The sequence below is a fragment of the Diabrotica undecimpunctata genome, chromosome 5 (genome assembly GCF_040954645.1).
Source record: "Diabrotica undecimpunctata isolate CICGRU chromosome 5, icDiaUnde3, whole genome shotgun sequence".
Taxonomy (NCBI): Eukaryota; Metazoa; Arthropoda; class Insecta; order Coleoptera; family Chrysomelidae; genus Diabrotica; species Diabrotica undecimpunctata.
In genome coordinates, this window is record NC_092807.1 from 873,054 (window position 1) to 888,366 (window position 15,313).

Here is a 15,313-nt window from a genome sequence, read left to right on the forward strand (position 1 = left end):
ACAAAACAGATGCAAAATTTGTAAAACAAACACAACTTTTGGATGCGGTATTTGTAAAATTAATGAACATCCTATTAATTGTTTCAAATCTTTTCATGAAAAAACATATAGATCCTCTCAAAAAGTTAACATTTTTTTATCAATAAATGTTTATGTTTAAATGGACGTTGTTGATTGTTTATTACATACTTATGGCCATGTTCCAAAATAATTTTTAGACACAGGACAATTGTGAAAAAATTTACAACATTTTTCTATAAGTTTAGAACATAAAATTGACCTGTAGGCGCTATAAAATTTAAAAAATGAAGTTTGACAGCGAATGGGTTAATAGGATCATAGGGAGTTCGGAGTTAGACTTCTATAGGTTATTTTAAATCGAACTCTCAGTCGTTATTGTAGTATTGGTTGCATACCTTACATAAACAAGAAGTAAAATTTCGTTTCCACACCCCATAAAACCCCACCACAACACTGACGCACCCAGGGGGGGTTTTGGCGTTAAAACTCCCCTTAGGGCACTATTTCAACACTGTTATTGCTTGTCAAATTTAACGTGATACTTGGCCGATTTAAAATTAGGCTCCACCCACGATGCGCATTCCACAACACAATTCGACCTTATTATTTCTTTGCTCTTCGAAGTGCAAGATACTTGTATAGTCTGCGACAAAGTTTTTTTTTATTTTATAGTTTTTAGTATATTATTTAATAGATTTGACTTTTTAAATAATTATTGTTAAGTATTTTAAATTATAAACATGGATTTTCATTCAAAATTAGAAGGCAAAGTTTTGTCTGGACAAATGAAGAAATGGTTAAGACAAAAGAACATTTTCATTTCAGACGAAATGATAAAAGCAGAATTATATAATCTAATAAAAATTCACAAGAAATAAAACTTATGAAATAGATCAAATTATGAAAAATGCAGGTCACTCTGTCTTAAGACTACCTCCCTACCACCCGGACTTAAATCAAATTAAGTTAGTGTGGGCTGCTCTAAAACAATATGTGGCAAATAAAAATGTAGATTTTAAATTTAAAATGTTGAAACATATTGTGATGAGTTTTTCTGCAAATTTTCCCAAGATGAGTGGAAAAAATATTGCGAGCATGCTATTTCTTATGAGCGTTATTATATGCAAAAGGAACCAGCTCTAGACTTAATTGTAGACGATTTAATAATACATTTGCAGAAAGATAGTGACACTGATAATGTGGATTCTTTAAAAAATAGTAGTTCGGAGACAGAAGACGAACTTTAATTTTAATCTTATCTTTTGCGGTGAGTTATTAAATTAACAACTCAGTCACTATTTGAGATATATTTTATCTCAGATACTAAGGAAGCTATTTGGACCAACCCAATGCAGCGATAGTTCGTGGAGAATTAAAATGAACCACGAGCTGGATGAACTAATGCAGAGCGCAGATATTGTCAGATTTGTAAAATCACAAAGACTAAACTGGCTTGGTCACCTAGAAAGAATGCCAGACAATCGAGCTGTAAAAGTAGTCCAGAGATGGAAGCCCCAAGGAAACAGAACAAGAGGAAGGCCCCGTAAAAGATGGATAGACGACGTAGAGAGGGATCTTAAAACCATGAACATCAGGCAGTGGCGAAGGAAAGTATCCGACAGGGCAGAATGGAAGAACATTGTTAAGCAGGCCAAGACTCACAAAGGGTTGTAGCGCCATTAGAAGAAGAAGAAGAAGTTCGGAGACAGAAGACGAACTTTAATTTTAATCTTATCTTTTGCGGTGAGTTATTAAATTAACAACTCAGTCACTATTTGAGATATATTTTATACGATATATTTCTACAAAATCTCCTTACAAAAATAAAATATTCGGGAAAGTCTATAAAGTTATACAGTTTAGTACCTAAATACCGGATGTTGACAGCCATCCCAACGGGGCTGATATTATTCTATTGTAAAGAAATAAACAACAGATTAAAATATTTATGACTTACTAAAATGCTAAAATGCCGAAGATCCGAAGAATAAAAGTATATGACTATAATATAAAATATTACGACAACTCTAGTATAAAAATTAAGTAATAAATGTTTCGTCGGTATGTTCCAGGTATAAGATAAACTACTGTTCTTTTATTCTTATACAGTTTACTGTAACGCAAATATAAAGCTTTCATCTCTGCCAATATTCCTCTTATAAAATTACAGAACGAGACATTTATAGAAGTGTTCAAAAAAACTGCCACTTCAACATGACTGAATGGTCAATATTAATGAGTCAAATAAATATAATTATTAGAAGAATTTTTTAGCAAGTAACAAAAACAAAATATTTTGTATTTTGAGAAAAATTTCCGAAGGAAAAATTGAAACGTCAAAATAACATACAATATAGACATATAATAGAAGTTCCATTAATAAATAAGGTCACTCTCTGTAAACTTGTAGTATGGTATGGAGTGTACCAACGAGGCGAAGAGACCGAGCGCATTATGTATCTCTTTTCCTCCGAATGCGTTCTCACTTAATTTTCTACGCAAGTGGACAAATTTGTCAAGTATCACCTTAAATTTGACAAGCTGTACTCACAAATTTTTTTAAGGACTCAACATAGAGGTAGCATAAAAAAAATTTCGATGCCCAACCAAATCCCCCCCCCCCCCCTCACAGGAACATGGTGCGCCAATACACCGCAAGTCATAATTATATCAGTTGCATAACATATAGGAACAATAATTAAATAAAATAAAACAAATTTATCGAAATTTAAATATTTATTATGTACTTTTACGTCCATATTTATATTGAAACCTAAGCTGTCCTATATTCGTCACGCTAAAAACGGAAGGCGTCCATTCTACATAAAAATAATTGTTTGTGTTGTCACTTTCGTCCACTGTTGATTGGCCCACGTTGATAAAGTATATAAACGGACAAAGAAAGGATTCGTCTTCGTTATCGTCGTTTTCGTCAAATTCAACATAGCCCTTTTCGTCGTTATGGACGAACTTCTTGGAAATTTTCAATTTAATCTAAGAACAAAAATGTTATCAATAAAAAAGTTATTTTAGAGGAAAATTAATAAGTTTTCAAATACCTACATAAACGATTTGCTAAATAAACGTTACTTAAAAAATCTTAAATGAACTGCTGTAAAAATAGAATAGGAATTTGACTTAGTAACAAAATTAGATGGACTTAACTAAAAAAACTAAAAAAATAGTAAATAACTAATTCGGTATTAGTTCATGTAAGTTTTAAATTGTTTAGAACATATCAGGACTGAAAGTACGAGCATCTTCCCATATCAGTTGGTTCACCTATGATATTTGCAGTTTCGATTACAATTTACGCTGAGCTTTATTTTTGTTATCTAAAATTTAATTTTCTTAATAATATCAAGCTGTTTGCTTCGCAAGTTTTAGGAAGCACAGTGGGAAAAATTTGAATTCGGTTTCGCCAGGTAGAAATCGTTTGATTTCTCTTTTTGTTTTTAGATGGCGTAGTAACGTCCGTATATAGTTATTTTGATAAATATTGTCTAGGACAGGAAAGATTTTTGTTTTGTTTCAGAGTAGTGGCTATACCGCTCTGAGGAGACCTAAATAGGTCGAAATACGTATAAGCGGCTGTCGCTGCCCTGTATCAAAACAAAAATCTAATACCGTCATTATGTTTTAATTTTCTTATATCAATCTAACGTTGGGCCAACGGATATTGGAGGGGGCTCGTAGTTCACAACAGTTCGGTCGTTTTATTGTTTTAAAGCAGTTCAGAAACCTTTTAAATACTTCAAACAAATTAAACAACTGTTATAAACCATATATAACAATTAGTAGTAGGATTGAACCATTTACACAGTTCAATAATAATTTAAGACTAATTTAGAACGGCTCAAAACATTTCAAAATTTAATTTGCAACAGTCAACATGAGTTCTGAAAAAGTTCAGTGCTTATTACACTCTCCAGAATAATTCAGATTTGTTCACGAACTTTCAGAATATGTAAAGCTGTTGGAAGAAGCTAAAAACACTCCGTAATATCCTTAAAAAAATCAAGATACTGTTCCAAGCAATCTAAAAGAGTTTATATATAAAAAAGATAATGATCAAACAAATGAATCATCTGCAATTGAAAATTAATTAATAAAAAACAATTACTTAAAAACTAATCTTAATTTTTTTTGTATTTACTTACCTTTGGTGTATCAAAAATTTCCTTTAGATGTAGTATGTTCATTATGTAATATGCTGAACTGTTTCCCGTTTGAACAACTTCATATATACTCGGAATCCGTTTTGCGAAATAATTGTAGAAATCCTAAAATTAAATATTTGTTAATACATATTTTGACTGTAACAAAAAATATTTAAAATTGATGAAAAGTATTCTCTGAGCTTCATTCAAACAATTATTTAACATCAATTTAGTAAAAAATAAATACAATAAGCAAAAATGTCACACCTCTGGTATTTGAAGAATGGTAGTATTCACCATACCATAGTTCTCAAACTGCATAGTGCGATTTATGGACTCTGTTACAAAGGACAACCAATCTACGAACCCCCATGAGACCACATCGTTCGATTTTGGTGTCTCTTCCAGTACTTTTATTTCGATTGGCAAAATTTTTGGCATTATTTTTTGGCATTGCTTTAATGTTTCTTTTTTTCTATGTAATATCAAGTTCTAAAAATTGAAAATCAATCATTATATTGCAGGACTTTTAGAAACTTGCATTTTTTTATTTAAATTTTCTTCCCCAAACAACAGTAAACAAGAAAAAAGTCAGTACCAGTTGTATTTTTATAACCATTTGAGATTTTTAGCAGTACTAAGGAACCAGTTTTTTGTAATTTGTTTATAATTCTGAAAGATTATTGGATAAACCTAACATTACCAAAACTTCAATGTAACATATAAACTTGTCCTGATACATTTTAAAGTGTATACTTACAATACAAACACTTGTATTGAATAATATATGAAAATATAAATGAAATAGGGTTAATCTAACAATCCTTAACAAATATCATTTTTTCACCTACCTTTTTCACTATTTTAGAACTGTTTTTCCTATTTACTAGATTTATTGCATGCTTATTTAAATGCCTACATTTATCATTTTGCATAACTTTGTTTGAATCAGTCAGTAAGACCTTATCTTTAGGTTGTGTATTCTGGAAAACCTTTTCTGTATCAGCAACATTAAAATCGTTTGGATCAGTAGAACGTTTGGGATCTACCTTCTCAGTAACTTTTATTGAATCATTATCACTAGATTTAACATTTTGACAGGTATTATTATTATTTGAACCTGTAAAAAGATTCTTAACTAAGACATGTTAAATATTTAATTCAATATAGGCAAAAATTTTTATTTCCTACCTAAAAATGAAAATTCGTTTCTGAGAATATTTGTAAATTCATCACTTAATCTGTGATCACTTGCTAGGGCCCATAGGCATGCATAGTAGTGGATGCATTTGTATTTTACATTGTCAAATCCTTCACCAGAAAGTTCTGACACTATAAACAAAAAATAATATATATAAAATAAAATAAGTTTTTAACAGTAGGAAGTATTTTTATGATAATATTTAATATAGCTATTATATTTTTAAGTCAATTTCTTGATTCTTTTATATCTAGAAGTTGTATCTACTAACTTTTAGTTAAAATAGTAAAAAATACGAACCTGAAAATTCAGAACAACTGCAATAGAACTTTTCGTACACATCCTTTCCTTTTCCTTTAATAAATGTGAAATGTAGGTACCCTAAAGGATGCTTAGCACTAGCTTGACATTTAACAGCCATAACTGTCTTGGAAACTCTTTGTACAAATACTCCTTCTTTTTCAGAGTCAAATGAACACAATTTCTCCTTAATATCATCTCTAATGTTTAAAGAACTGAGAACTGAAGGTTTAAGTTCCATGGGAGTAGCCTTATTCTGGCTTTTCAGCGCAGACCTAATATGAGTACAGAAAAGAAGTTTTTTTGAATCTGATTCAGTACCTTCTTCGTGGCACTTTAGAATTGAGTTGTCGAAGGAATTTTTACAAGAATCAACAAAACAAAGTGCTACATCGGAGTAGACATGTGGGTCTTCGTTCGAGCAGGATTGCAGAAGTGGTAATTGTACAAAAGCTCTATAATTGGGCCCCATATCCCATATTTTCACAGAAAACAGCTGCTTTTCTGTATTTGTTAATAATTTCACTGCATCTACATTTACAACATTGCAATTTTTATTCTTACACACTGAACTTCTAGTACCATTATAGGTGCCACAGCGAGCGCACTTTTTGATGCCCCGTTTTGTTGATTTTCCAAGGCCTGAAAGGAGCTTTTGGGGATACTCAGTAAAATCCTCTGACATTGTTAATAAAGTTGTATACAGTGGTCTCTTTTGACTAGGAATCATTTTGTTTGTAAAATAAATATAAGGTTTTTATTTCATACTTTTACTTAACCTAGAAATTCTATTTAAAGAAGGAAGTGGCTACCACATCAGAATACGACTCCGGAATTTTGTTATACATTGTCGTAACATTTTCCTTGTCACGGCAGTTTTTTTGTATGTCCATTCTAACTGGGACAAAACAAAGACTCAATAATTTCATCAGTTTATCTATTGTTTGTCATCTCAGTGTTATACTTTTCCGTGTGTTTAGATGTTGTAAATGAACTTCGTTGATAAGGCCAATGCAAGGAAACTTTGTCAACATTTTGTAACTTTTCATTGATTTTTTTATCCATAGGAATATTCTAAAATCTTTTAAATTTAATATTGTGTTGTGATTTGTGTGGATCATTAGACACATCAAATCAAAAATTATTTCCTGCGCCATCTACACGTAATTTTTATAATTGACCATCCATTTTTGCCCAATTGGAAATAAATAATTCAACATAGACATATTTTATTATTTGTGTTACATATAAGTTTCACAGAAACAAATTTATTATACACATTGAAGTATTTGTAATACATTTATGTTAAAATAGTACTTTTACGAAAATAAATGATTTTACATTAGATAACTTAAAAATCTTTTAACATATTTACTATTTCTGTCACAGCGTTTTCGTTAGTTACCATAATCGGAGCATCCCTGTTTCCTATAACAGCCTCGCTGTCCTCTTCTGGCCTTTGGGTTTCAGGTTCTTTTGGAGAACTAAAAGAACCATGGATTTCTGTAGCACCCGTGTTTTCTAAGATGAAATTAACGTTATCTTTGTTGATTCCTCCTCCAGGCATGATAATAATTCTACTGCCCACTTGCTCCATAAGTTTTTTAATCAGTTTGACACCCATTTGTGCGGTACGTTGCTTTCCGCTAGTTAAAATTCTTTGGAAGCCCAAATCGATGATAACTTCGACTTCAATAGTGGGTCTTCGGCAAAAATCAAAAGCTCTGTGGAATGTAAGAGGAAGAGGATGGCAATATTTGATGATTTCACGACACAATTTCATATTTACATCCCCATTCTCCATCAGAATACCAAAAACAAACCCGTCAGCGCCGTTTCTGCGTAATATTTTCGCATCTTCTTTCATAATTTCGATCTCGTCTGGAGTGTAAATAAAATTTCCTGGTCTGCAACGCAAAAGACAATAAACTGGTACATTTCTGGAATTCAAATTTTGAACTTGAATCAGCAAACCAGGGGTAGGAGTTAGTCCTCCATCTGCCAGCGAAGAGCACAACTCGAGTCGATCGGCGCCCCCTTGTAGAGCCGCCAATGCCGACTCCAGGCTGTCAACACAAACTTCAAGTTTAACCTTTGACATTTTCATATCTACAAACAAACAAATCGAAATTTAGCTTAATTAAACGATTACTTGAATATTCTTTTGTACTTACGAAATCTGGGATGTTCAGCGAACGCGATCGGTGTAGAATTTTGTATGAAAATAGTTTACTTTTGTTTACTTCGTTGAAATTTGGGAGACTGACATTCGAAAACCGCCACCAGTAAACTTCACTTCGCCGGTGCCGCTACTTGACCGACCTTGGTTCAGCTCTCGGCTAGATTCATATGCCATGCGCAGGGTTCGGTTTGCCTTTTTTTCCGCCAAATATTTCCTTTTTAAATCAGCTAATTCTTCGGTGACTCTTTGTAGATCCGATTTGTATTCGTTTGCTTTTAAGTCTGCCATGTTTAGCTCAGATACCATACACTAAAATTAAAAATTAACAAAGTACAAAGCTGGTATAAAGAGAGACAACAGTCATAGAACAAGAAATTCGCATTCATTCTTCAAAACTGGCATTGTGGCAATTACCAGCTGATCGCTTGTACGTCACGCTTTGACCTTGAGGAATTGTTTATGTTTGTGAAGGTGGTGGGTGCAATTCAATATTTTGGTTTTTTAGAACTCCTTATTTATTGCATTTCTGAACAGTATTAGTTTAATTAGTGTTGTTTAACGTTTGGTATCCAGTGGACAAAATATCTAGAACACTGTTTCTGTTGTAGAGACTTTTAAACCCACGAGCCAAGTATGTGCTTGTTTAAATACATTGTATATTGTTATAGCATAATCTATTTATTGTAAAGGTAAGAAAAATTAATTTAACAGTTGATTTAACTTTCAATTTATTTAAAGTAAGTTGAAAAATCCCAAAATCCTATATAAATGTGGCAATACATATAAACCAAGAAAAGACAGTGGTAAAAACTTGACATTTCCTTGTTTTCTGACTGATTAAGACCCTGTTTCTCAAAAAATAAAAAAGGGTGGGTTGTTCCCTGTAAAAGAGAGGACAAATTTAACCAAATACATGTTCTGTTTGTTCAATTCATTTTACAGACAGTGATTATGAAAAGGACTTACCTTATGAACTATTAGATATTTTTGTTTTCCCTTTTTTTTTCTTAAACTTTTTTTATTTTTTGAATTATGTAAACAACATTGACATTATTTCATAAAACACTCTCAGGAGAAGCTAGTACCTCTAGAGGTGAAAGTTTATCTAAACGGCATATAAAGAAAGAAGTGATCAATCTTCTGAGGAAAACAGATTTGTAGTTAGTTAGTAGTAAAGATACAGAGCTACTGGTGAATAAAACATTTTAGAATCTAGAAATGAATTGTGGGAGGACTGTATTAACAAAAAGACAACTTTCGAAAGGAGTGACTTCATATGGTTATACAACTCCAAATGTAGGAAAGAACTTTACCCAAAACTTCAACGAAATTGGGAGGACCTGTACTCTGTCCCGCAGAAAATAATTAAAATAATCTGTTGCATCCTATTTTCGGCTTGAATAAAACCCAAGGTAGTTAATTTTGATAGGTTAGCTCCATACCATACATTTGATCCACCCTGTTAGCTTCAGCTGATAGACCAGTTATTCGAGGCAAATAACTACAAAGGAAGGAGCAGGAAGGAGCATAAACAGAAAGTTTACAGTTCAGTTAGTAGTAACAGTAATCCTCAATTGTTATCACTGTCCTAAAGTACCTAGTAGAAACAACAGACAATCAGAAATCTTTTCGGTGCCATTTCACCACACTAATTATGGTATCAATGAACTGACCACACCATCGGTCCGGAGTGATTGTTTTGCAGTATTATCTATATCAGGGGTCGGCAATTAATTTTATGTGGGGTCCGGATACTAGAAGAAAATTTGAAAAAAATGTCCAGAAAAAAACAAATGATAACATTTAATGACAAGATGTTTATTATTTTGGTACATTCTTAATGATAAAACAAAAAGACCTTAAATTAATGCGAAAAATTGCACCGACGGTCTTGAGCTAGTTGTTTGTGGTCTGGTTCTCCAGTCGAACAACAAATTCGAAGTGTATCTGTCGAACAACAATTTTCATATTTTGCTGGCACATGTTTGGCCCAAAATTCGTCGGCTGATACCGATTTATAAACTTGGAAGGACAAATCTTCTTGTAATTCAATAATCTCCATTTGAAGTAATGCTTTTGACAGATTAAACAGCTTAGCAGCCACATATGTTCATTCTGCCGCTGCATCAACTTCAAATGGTGATTTTAGAAATGAAGATAGTTTGCTTACCTATGCAAAGTCTTGGAATCTTGAAGCAAATTCGTTCCTAAGATCGCCCAGAAATTTTACGAACAGTGCAATGTCTTTTTCGGAGTTTTCCTTAATTTTATTACATTCAATAATAGTTGGAAAATAAATTAATTCTTGTTGTGCCATATAACGAGAAGCAGACACTCTTTGTGCCAGATCACATACTAATTTTCCATTTCCTTGTAACTCTGTGTTAAGCGCATTCAAATAATTTAAAATATCTTGTAGAAAAACCTCAACCAGCATGGTGCACCTGTTTGTTATATACTCAAAATGTGCCCTGGCTCCCTGCATATTTATATTTTGTAAGAAGGAGATCACATGATCTTTTATTAGCCAGAAACGTTCAATAACTTGACCTTTACTTAACCAACGAACATGATTGTGTTGTAGTAAGTCAGTAATTACTATTTAAATGGGAATAAGCCACAATTAAAGGTTAAAGTACATTTATTGACGTTTCAATTTCCACTTTGGAAATTGTTCTCAAAATACAAACATTAGTAAATTAAACAAATTTTGTTGTTTTGTTACTTTGAGAAAAATTCTTCTAATAATTTAATTTTATCTGACTCATCTATATTGACAATTCAGACATACATTATACATTTTAAAGTAGACGACTTTAAAATGATATTGGCAATATAATAGCACAATGTGTTAATCTTAACTAAATTGATTCACAATCTGCAAAATACGTTCTGCTGCTTGGAAATTTTAATCCTTTCTAAGAAAGTTTAGGGCTTATAAATTCACCCTCTCCTTTTTAGAAATTGTAAATATTTTATACTTGTAGAGATTACGTACTTATATCATTTTTTGTTGATTAAAATGACTACAAAATTTAAGACAAGAATTTTAATAAATTGGTATGTTTTCAGAACATTCCTGAATATTTTGTTTTAGAAAATATCCGTCACTGTTTTATGATGTTATATTGGGTTTTATCTCACGTACTATATAAATAAATGTACTATAAAAGGTATCTTTTTTACATGTCAATACTAGTCTAACATTGGTTGTTGTATTAAAGTTTGTTATAGTTGATTATTCTGACATGTTGAGATGTTTGATATTTTAAAAATTTATTGTTGTTATGGTGTAGCGTTGTTAAAACTTTTGCAAATGGAACCCGTTAATAAATAAATAATAAAAATAAATAGAAAATATTTCAAAAACTTATACACTCGCGATCATAAAATCCGGGTCACCTTGAAAATCACCTATATTTCATTTTTAACGAGCTTTATCGTAAATAATAATAACACAAATGCAAACTAATGCATGTTTCTGAGAATTGTTGTCGGCTTAGCGGTTTCCTTTGCAACAAAGAATTTCAATAGTGCCGATTTCGCGGAAAAGTGCACACTTCCCAAAATGAACGGTACCTGTAATTGCCTTCTTCTTCTTCTTCATGTGCCTTGTCCGTTCCGAACGTTGGCAATCAACATGGCTATTCTGACTTTGTTTGCGGCAGATCTGAATAGTTCAGCAGATGACAATCCGAACCATTGCCGCAAGTTTTGGAGCCACGAGTGTCTTCTCCTCCCTGGAGGAGGAGAATCTTCTGCTTCTGTAATTGCCGCTTGTTTTAAATGTCACATTTGTACTTCGACTTTCTGTTCAAACGTAACGAACAAACGTTGATTATTGCCACCATTAGTGTTTAGTAGTGCCATTATTAGTGTTTATTATTGTTTATTTTTTGCTAAAAATACCCTTGACTGTTGTTGAAATGGCACAAATTGTTGCGCTTGTGAAAGACGGTCACACTGAACGGCAAGTCGCAAGAACTGTTGGCGTAAGCCTTTCTACGGTTCAACGAGTGCTTCAACGCTTTCAGGAGAAGAGTTTGCTATCCAGACGACCTGGCTCTGGACGAAGAAGAATGTTCACGGTACGAGATGACCGTATTATGATGATTTCAGGCTTTACGAATCCGGACCTCAACTGCGATTATGCATCGAAATCGTCTACAGGAAGTACGAAATCGCAATGTTAGCGTTGCAACAGTCAGGAGAAGATTTCGTTCTTTTGGACTATCTTCTCGGGTAATGGCTACAGGACCGCCACTTCGCCTGGCGCATCGAGTTGCACGAATAGCTTTTGCTCGACAATACGCGCATTGGGGAATTAACGATTGGAGCAAAGAGTTATTCTCAGATTAATCCCGTTTCTGCCTAACTGGATCCGATGGACGTGTAAGAGTTTGGAGGAGAACCAGTGAATGATTTTCACAAGCTTACATTGCTCCAAGAATGCTATTTGGTGGAGTCTCGGTCATGGCTTGGGGAGGTGTATCTTCCGACTTCCGCACAGAATTACCCTTCATCGAAAATGGGTCCTTAACTGCACGAAGGGACATTACGGAGATTCTGGAAGAACATGTTATGCATACCATGGCAAGGCTTGGAGAAAACGTCGTTTTTATGCAGAACAATACGCGAACGCACTTTGCCACGATCAGTATGCAATACTTGGACGAGGTTGGAATTACGATGTTACCCTGGCCAGCTAGGTCTCCGGACCTGAATCCCATCGAACATATCTGGGACGATTTGAAAAAACGTATTCAACCCCTAACATCTTCTCCTAACAACGCACAGGAGCTTAAGGATCTGTTGGTGAGAGAGTGGAATAACATACCACAACATGTAATCCGGAGAAAAATTGAGAGTATGCCCCGTCGTCTGCAAGAGGTCATTAGAGCAAGTGGAGGCAATACACGATATTAGTCATTGAAATTTCACTGACATTTTACCACGTTCTGTATTTTCCATTTTTTTTGTATGCCTGTTTTATCAACAATTTGGTTTGTTTTCTGCTTTTTCAATAAAAACAATAAAAAATCGTTTTTTTTTCTTTCAAAACAAACATTGATGACAAATAAAAATACGTTAGCCTAAAAAATGGTTATTACTGCACCAGAGGCAAAAATATTCCAGAAATTTGAAATTTTCAAGGTGACCCGGATTTTATGATCGCGAGTGTACATATATAAAAAATGGCAGCACAAAAACGAAGAATACAACAACCATTATAGAGAAAAAGACAGAGAGGCAAAAAATAAATGAAGAAAATAGTTTGTTTTTTGAAGCAACCATTTTTTTTCTAGTTATACTTCATTTTTCTTGTCATTAGCTTCGTTTCTTCAAACACATTCTCTTTTTGTGCCCATTATTTGAATTTGATCTCGACATTTTCATCTTAGTATGGATCTCTGATCCCTATTAGATACATTTTTACATTTTTTAAATTATTCTTCTTATATTAGGTTTACCCTGCCTTCACGGACGTATCTGCATCTCCAGTATTTTTCCAAAAATGAATCGCTTGATTTCACTAACTTATTAACGAAGATTTAATGAGCGATCGATTTTAAATGAAAATTAAAATATTAATTACAGTAAAAAACCTTTTGGTCTAGCTCTTCGGAGAATTTACATCACTGCCAGTGACTAATTAATATATTATCCGAAATAAAAGCAAATTCAGTTCGATTTTTTATTAAAATAGCTGTAGACTACTGGAGTGGAAAACTAATTCAATATTAATCATTGTTAAGCATAAAATGTTGAATTTAGTGAATTATAGACGATATTATAACAATATGAACGCCAAAATACTTATTAGTAGAGTTGGGCAAATATGTAAAATGCAAGTATTGCATATTTTATGCAAATGTCTGGGGATTTTGCGTATTTATACAAAAAATTGTAGAAAGAAGCATAGATACGGGGAAAAAACTAGTATTAGCATTCATAGACCTAAGAGCAGCATTTGACACGATAGAAAGACATATTATAGGGAAATGCTTGAGGAAAATAAACGTACCTAATGCATTGATAAAAATTATAGAAAGTACTTACAAAGAGGTAAAAGGAAGGGTACAAATAACAGGGGAAAGATCGGAAGCATTTAATTGGAAGAGAGGTATTAAACAAGGAGATAGTCTCAGCCCTTTGCTGTTCATAATAGTAATGAACGAATTGATAAGAAACACTAGAGTCAGAACTAATCAACTACAGACAATAATAGGTTACCGCAGATTACAACCGGTAACAATAGAGTCCTTAATGTATGCAGACGACATAGTACTAATAGCAGATTCCGAGAATAAAATGCAGAAACTAATGGATATATGGGTAGAACAAATAGAAGAACTTAAAATGGAGATAAACGAGGAAAAAACTAAGATAATGATAATCAGCGGCAAAGGAGATAAAGAAGATAATCAAATAAAGATAAAATGTAAAAACTCAGAATTGGAAATAGTAACAACTTACGAATACCTGGGAAGTATAATAACTAATGATGGAAAAATAGACTGGGAAATAACAAATAGAGCAAAGAAATCAAACAAGTTATATTATGCGTTAGCCCCAATAATGGGAAAAAGAGAACTTGCACGAGAAACAAGAATAAAAATATATAACACAATAGTGATACCGACTGTGCTCTATGCAAGTGAAAACTGGACAATTCTGGAAAAACATAAGATCAGGATAAACGCAATGGAGATGAGACATCTAAGAAGGATAGTTGGAAAGACAAAATGGGATAGATTAAGCAACGAGACTATTAGGAGAATGGCCAACCAGGAACCGATAATGAACAAAATAGCAAAGAGACAAATGAACTGGTATGGGCATCTGATGAGGATGCAATCCAATAAAATAACAAGAAAAATTTATGAAGCAAAAAACATCGGAAAAAGAAAAAGAGGCAGACCAAGAAAAAAATGGATACAGCAAGTAGTAGAGGCGGGAAAACTTAAACAAAAATCACTCGAGGAATTGAAAATAATGGCAGGAAACAGAAAAGAATGGAAGAGGTGGGTAAATGGAAATTAAAATAGCTAGCCCAAATCCGACACCCTGTTAGGGTAAAAGGAAGGGGAGAAAGAAAGAAAGAAAGATACAAAAAATTGCATAAAATACATAAATGTCAATTTATTTCGAATTGCAGATTTTATATAATATTTATTTAACCGTAGATAATGGTATGACTAAGTAACTGGGAACTCCAATGCTCATTTTATTTCAATATATAAGTCTTCAATAGTACCTATAGATACTACCTAATATTCTTGGTATTGTTGTAGCAGGTAACATTATAATCTCTTAATAAAAGGGTATTTCAAAACGTTTATTGCGTGGAGTATGAATAAAATTGTCCTTTTGTGAATCATTTTGTTCTCAAAAGTGAAAGTAAACGGTATATACAATGACACATACCCAGATTACTCTTACTATGAA

General features: G+C 32.9%; 3 protein-coding genes and 1 long non-coding RNA gene across 6 annotated transcripts in view; 1 reads left to right on the forward strand and 3 right to left on the reverse strand.

Moving 5' to 3' along the window:
* Positions 1 to 2,750: 2,750 nt before the first annotated feature.
* Positions 2,751 to 6,785, reverse strand: LOC140440968 (uncharacterized protein C2orf42). 3 transcript variants are annotated; one of them, XM_072531330.1, is made up of 6 exons: positions 5,683 to 6,785; positions 5,373 to 5,513; positions 5,033 to 5,301; positions 4,449 to 4,673; positions 4,182 to 4,304; positions 2,751 to 3,015 (listed from the first exon to the last, which is right to left on the reverse strand). In XM_072531330.1, the coding sequence occupies exons 1-6, from the start codon at positions 6,410 to 6,412 to the stop codon at positions 2,761 to 2,763; spliced, it is 1,743 nt and encodes a 580-aa protein (XP_072387431.1). In that variant the 5' UTR covers positions 6,413 to 6,785; the 3' UTR covers positions 2,751 to 2,760. The 3 variants fall into 3 exon arrangements, with proteins under 3 accessions (XP_072387431.1, XP_072387430.1, XP_072387432.1); XM_072531329.1 differs by having other exon boundaries at positions 5,033 to 5,319; XM_072531331.1 differs by lacking the exon at positions 5,373 to 5,513.
* Positions 6,786 to 6,894: 109 nt separating this feature from the next.
* On the reverse strand, positions 6,895 to 7,789 carry LOC140440970 (copper homeostasis protein cutC homolog). Its single transcript, XM_072531332.1, has one exon. The coding sequence runs from the start codon at positions 7,787 to 7,789 to the stop codon at positions 7,034 to 7,036; it is 756 nt and encodes a 251-aa protein (XP_072387433.1). The 3' UTR covers positions 6,895 to 7,033.
* Positions 7,651 to 15,313, reverse strand: part of LOC140440967 (cilia- and flagella-associated protein 58-like) — a 32,411-nt gene continuing 24,748 nt past the window's right edge. Inside the window, exons 12-13 of the mRNA XM_072531328.1 lie at positions 7,857 to 8,173; positions 7,651 to 7,791 (exon numbers count right to left, since the gene is read on the reverse strand). Coding sequence (XP_072387429.1) covers positions 7,922 to 8,173 — 252 coding nt within the window. The 3' untranslated portion in view covers positions 7,651 to 7,791; positions 7,857 to 7,921. The remainder of the gene's footprint in view (positions 7,792 to 7,856; positions 8,174 to 15,313) is intronic.
* The window catches only part of LOC140440972 (uncharacterized), a 35,136-nt gene continuing 28,016 nt past the window's right edge, over positions 8,194 to 15,313 (forward strand). Inside the window, exon 1 of the long non-coding RNA XR_011950960.1 lies at positions 8,194 to 8,553. This is a non-coding gene — a long non-coding RNA (uncharacterized lncRNA). The remainder of the gene's footprint in view (positions 8,554 to 15,313) is intronic.

What these genes read in the sequence shown, in the direction of transcription:
- LOC140440970 (XM_072531332.1), bottom strand. Translation starts at nt 7,789, where the DNA reads ATGAAAATGTCAAAGGTTAAACTTGAAGTTTGTGTTGACAGCCTGGAG.
- LOC140440968 (XM_072531329.1), bottom strand. Translation starts at nt 6,412, where the DNA reads ATGATTCCTAGTCAAAAGAGACCACTGTATACAACTTTATTAACAATG. An exon ending in AAACGAATTTTCATTTTTAG is followed by an intron (nt 5,320 to 5,372) that starts GTAGGAAATAAA and finishes AACATGTCTTAG; the next exon opens with TTAAGAATCTTTTTACAGGT. An exon ending in GTTCTAAAATAGTGAAAAAG is followed by an intron (nt 4,674 to 5,032) that starts GTAGGTGAAAAA and finishes TTCAATTTTTAG; the next exon opens with AACTTGATATTACATAGAAA.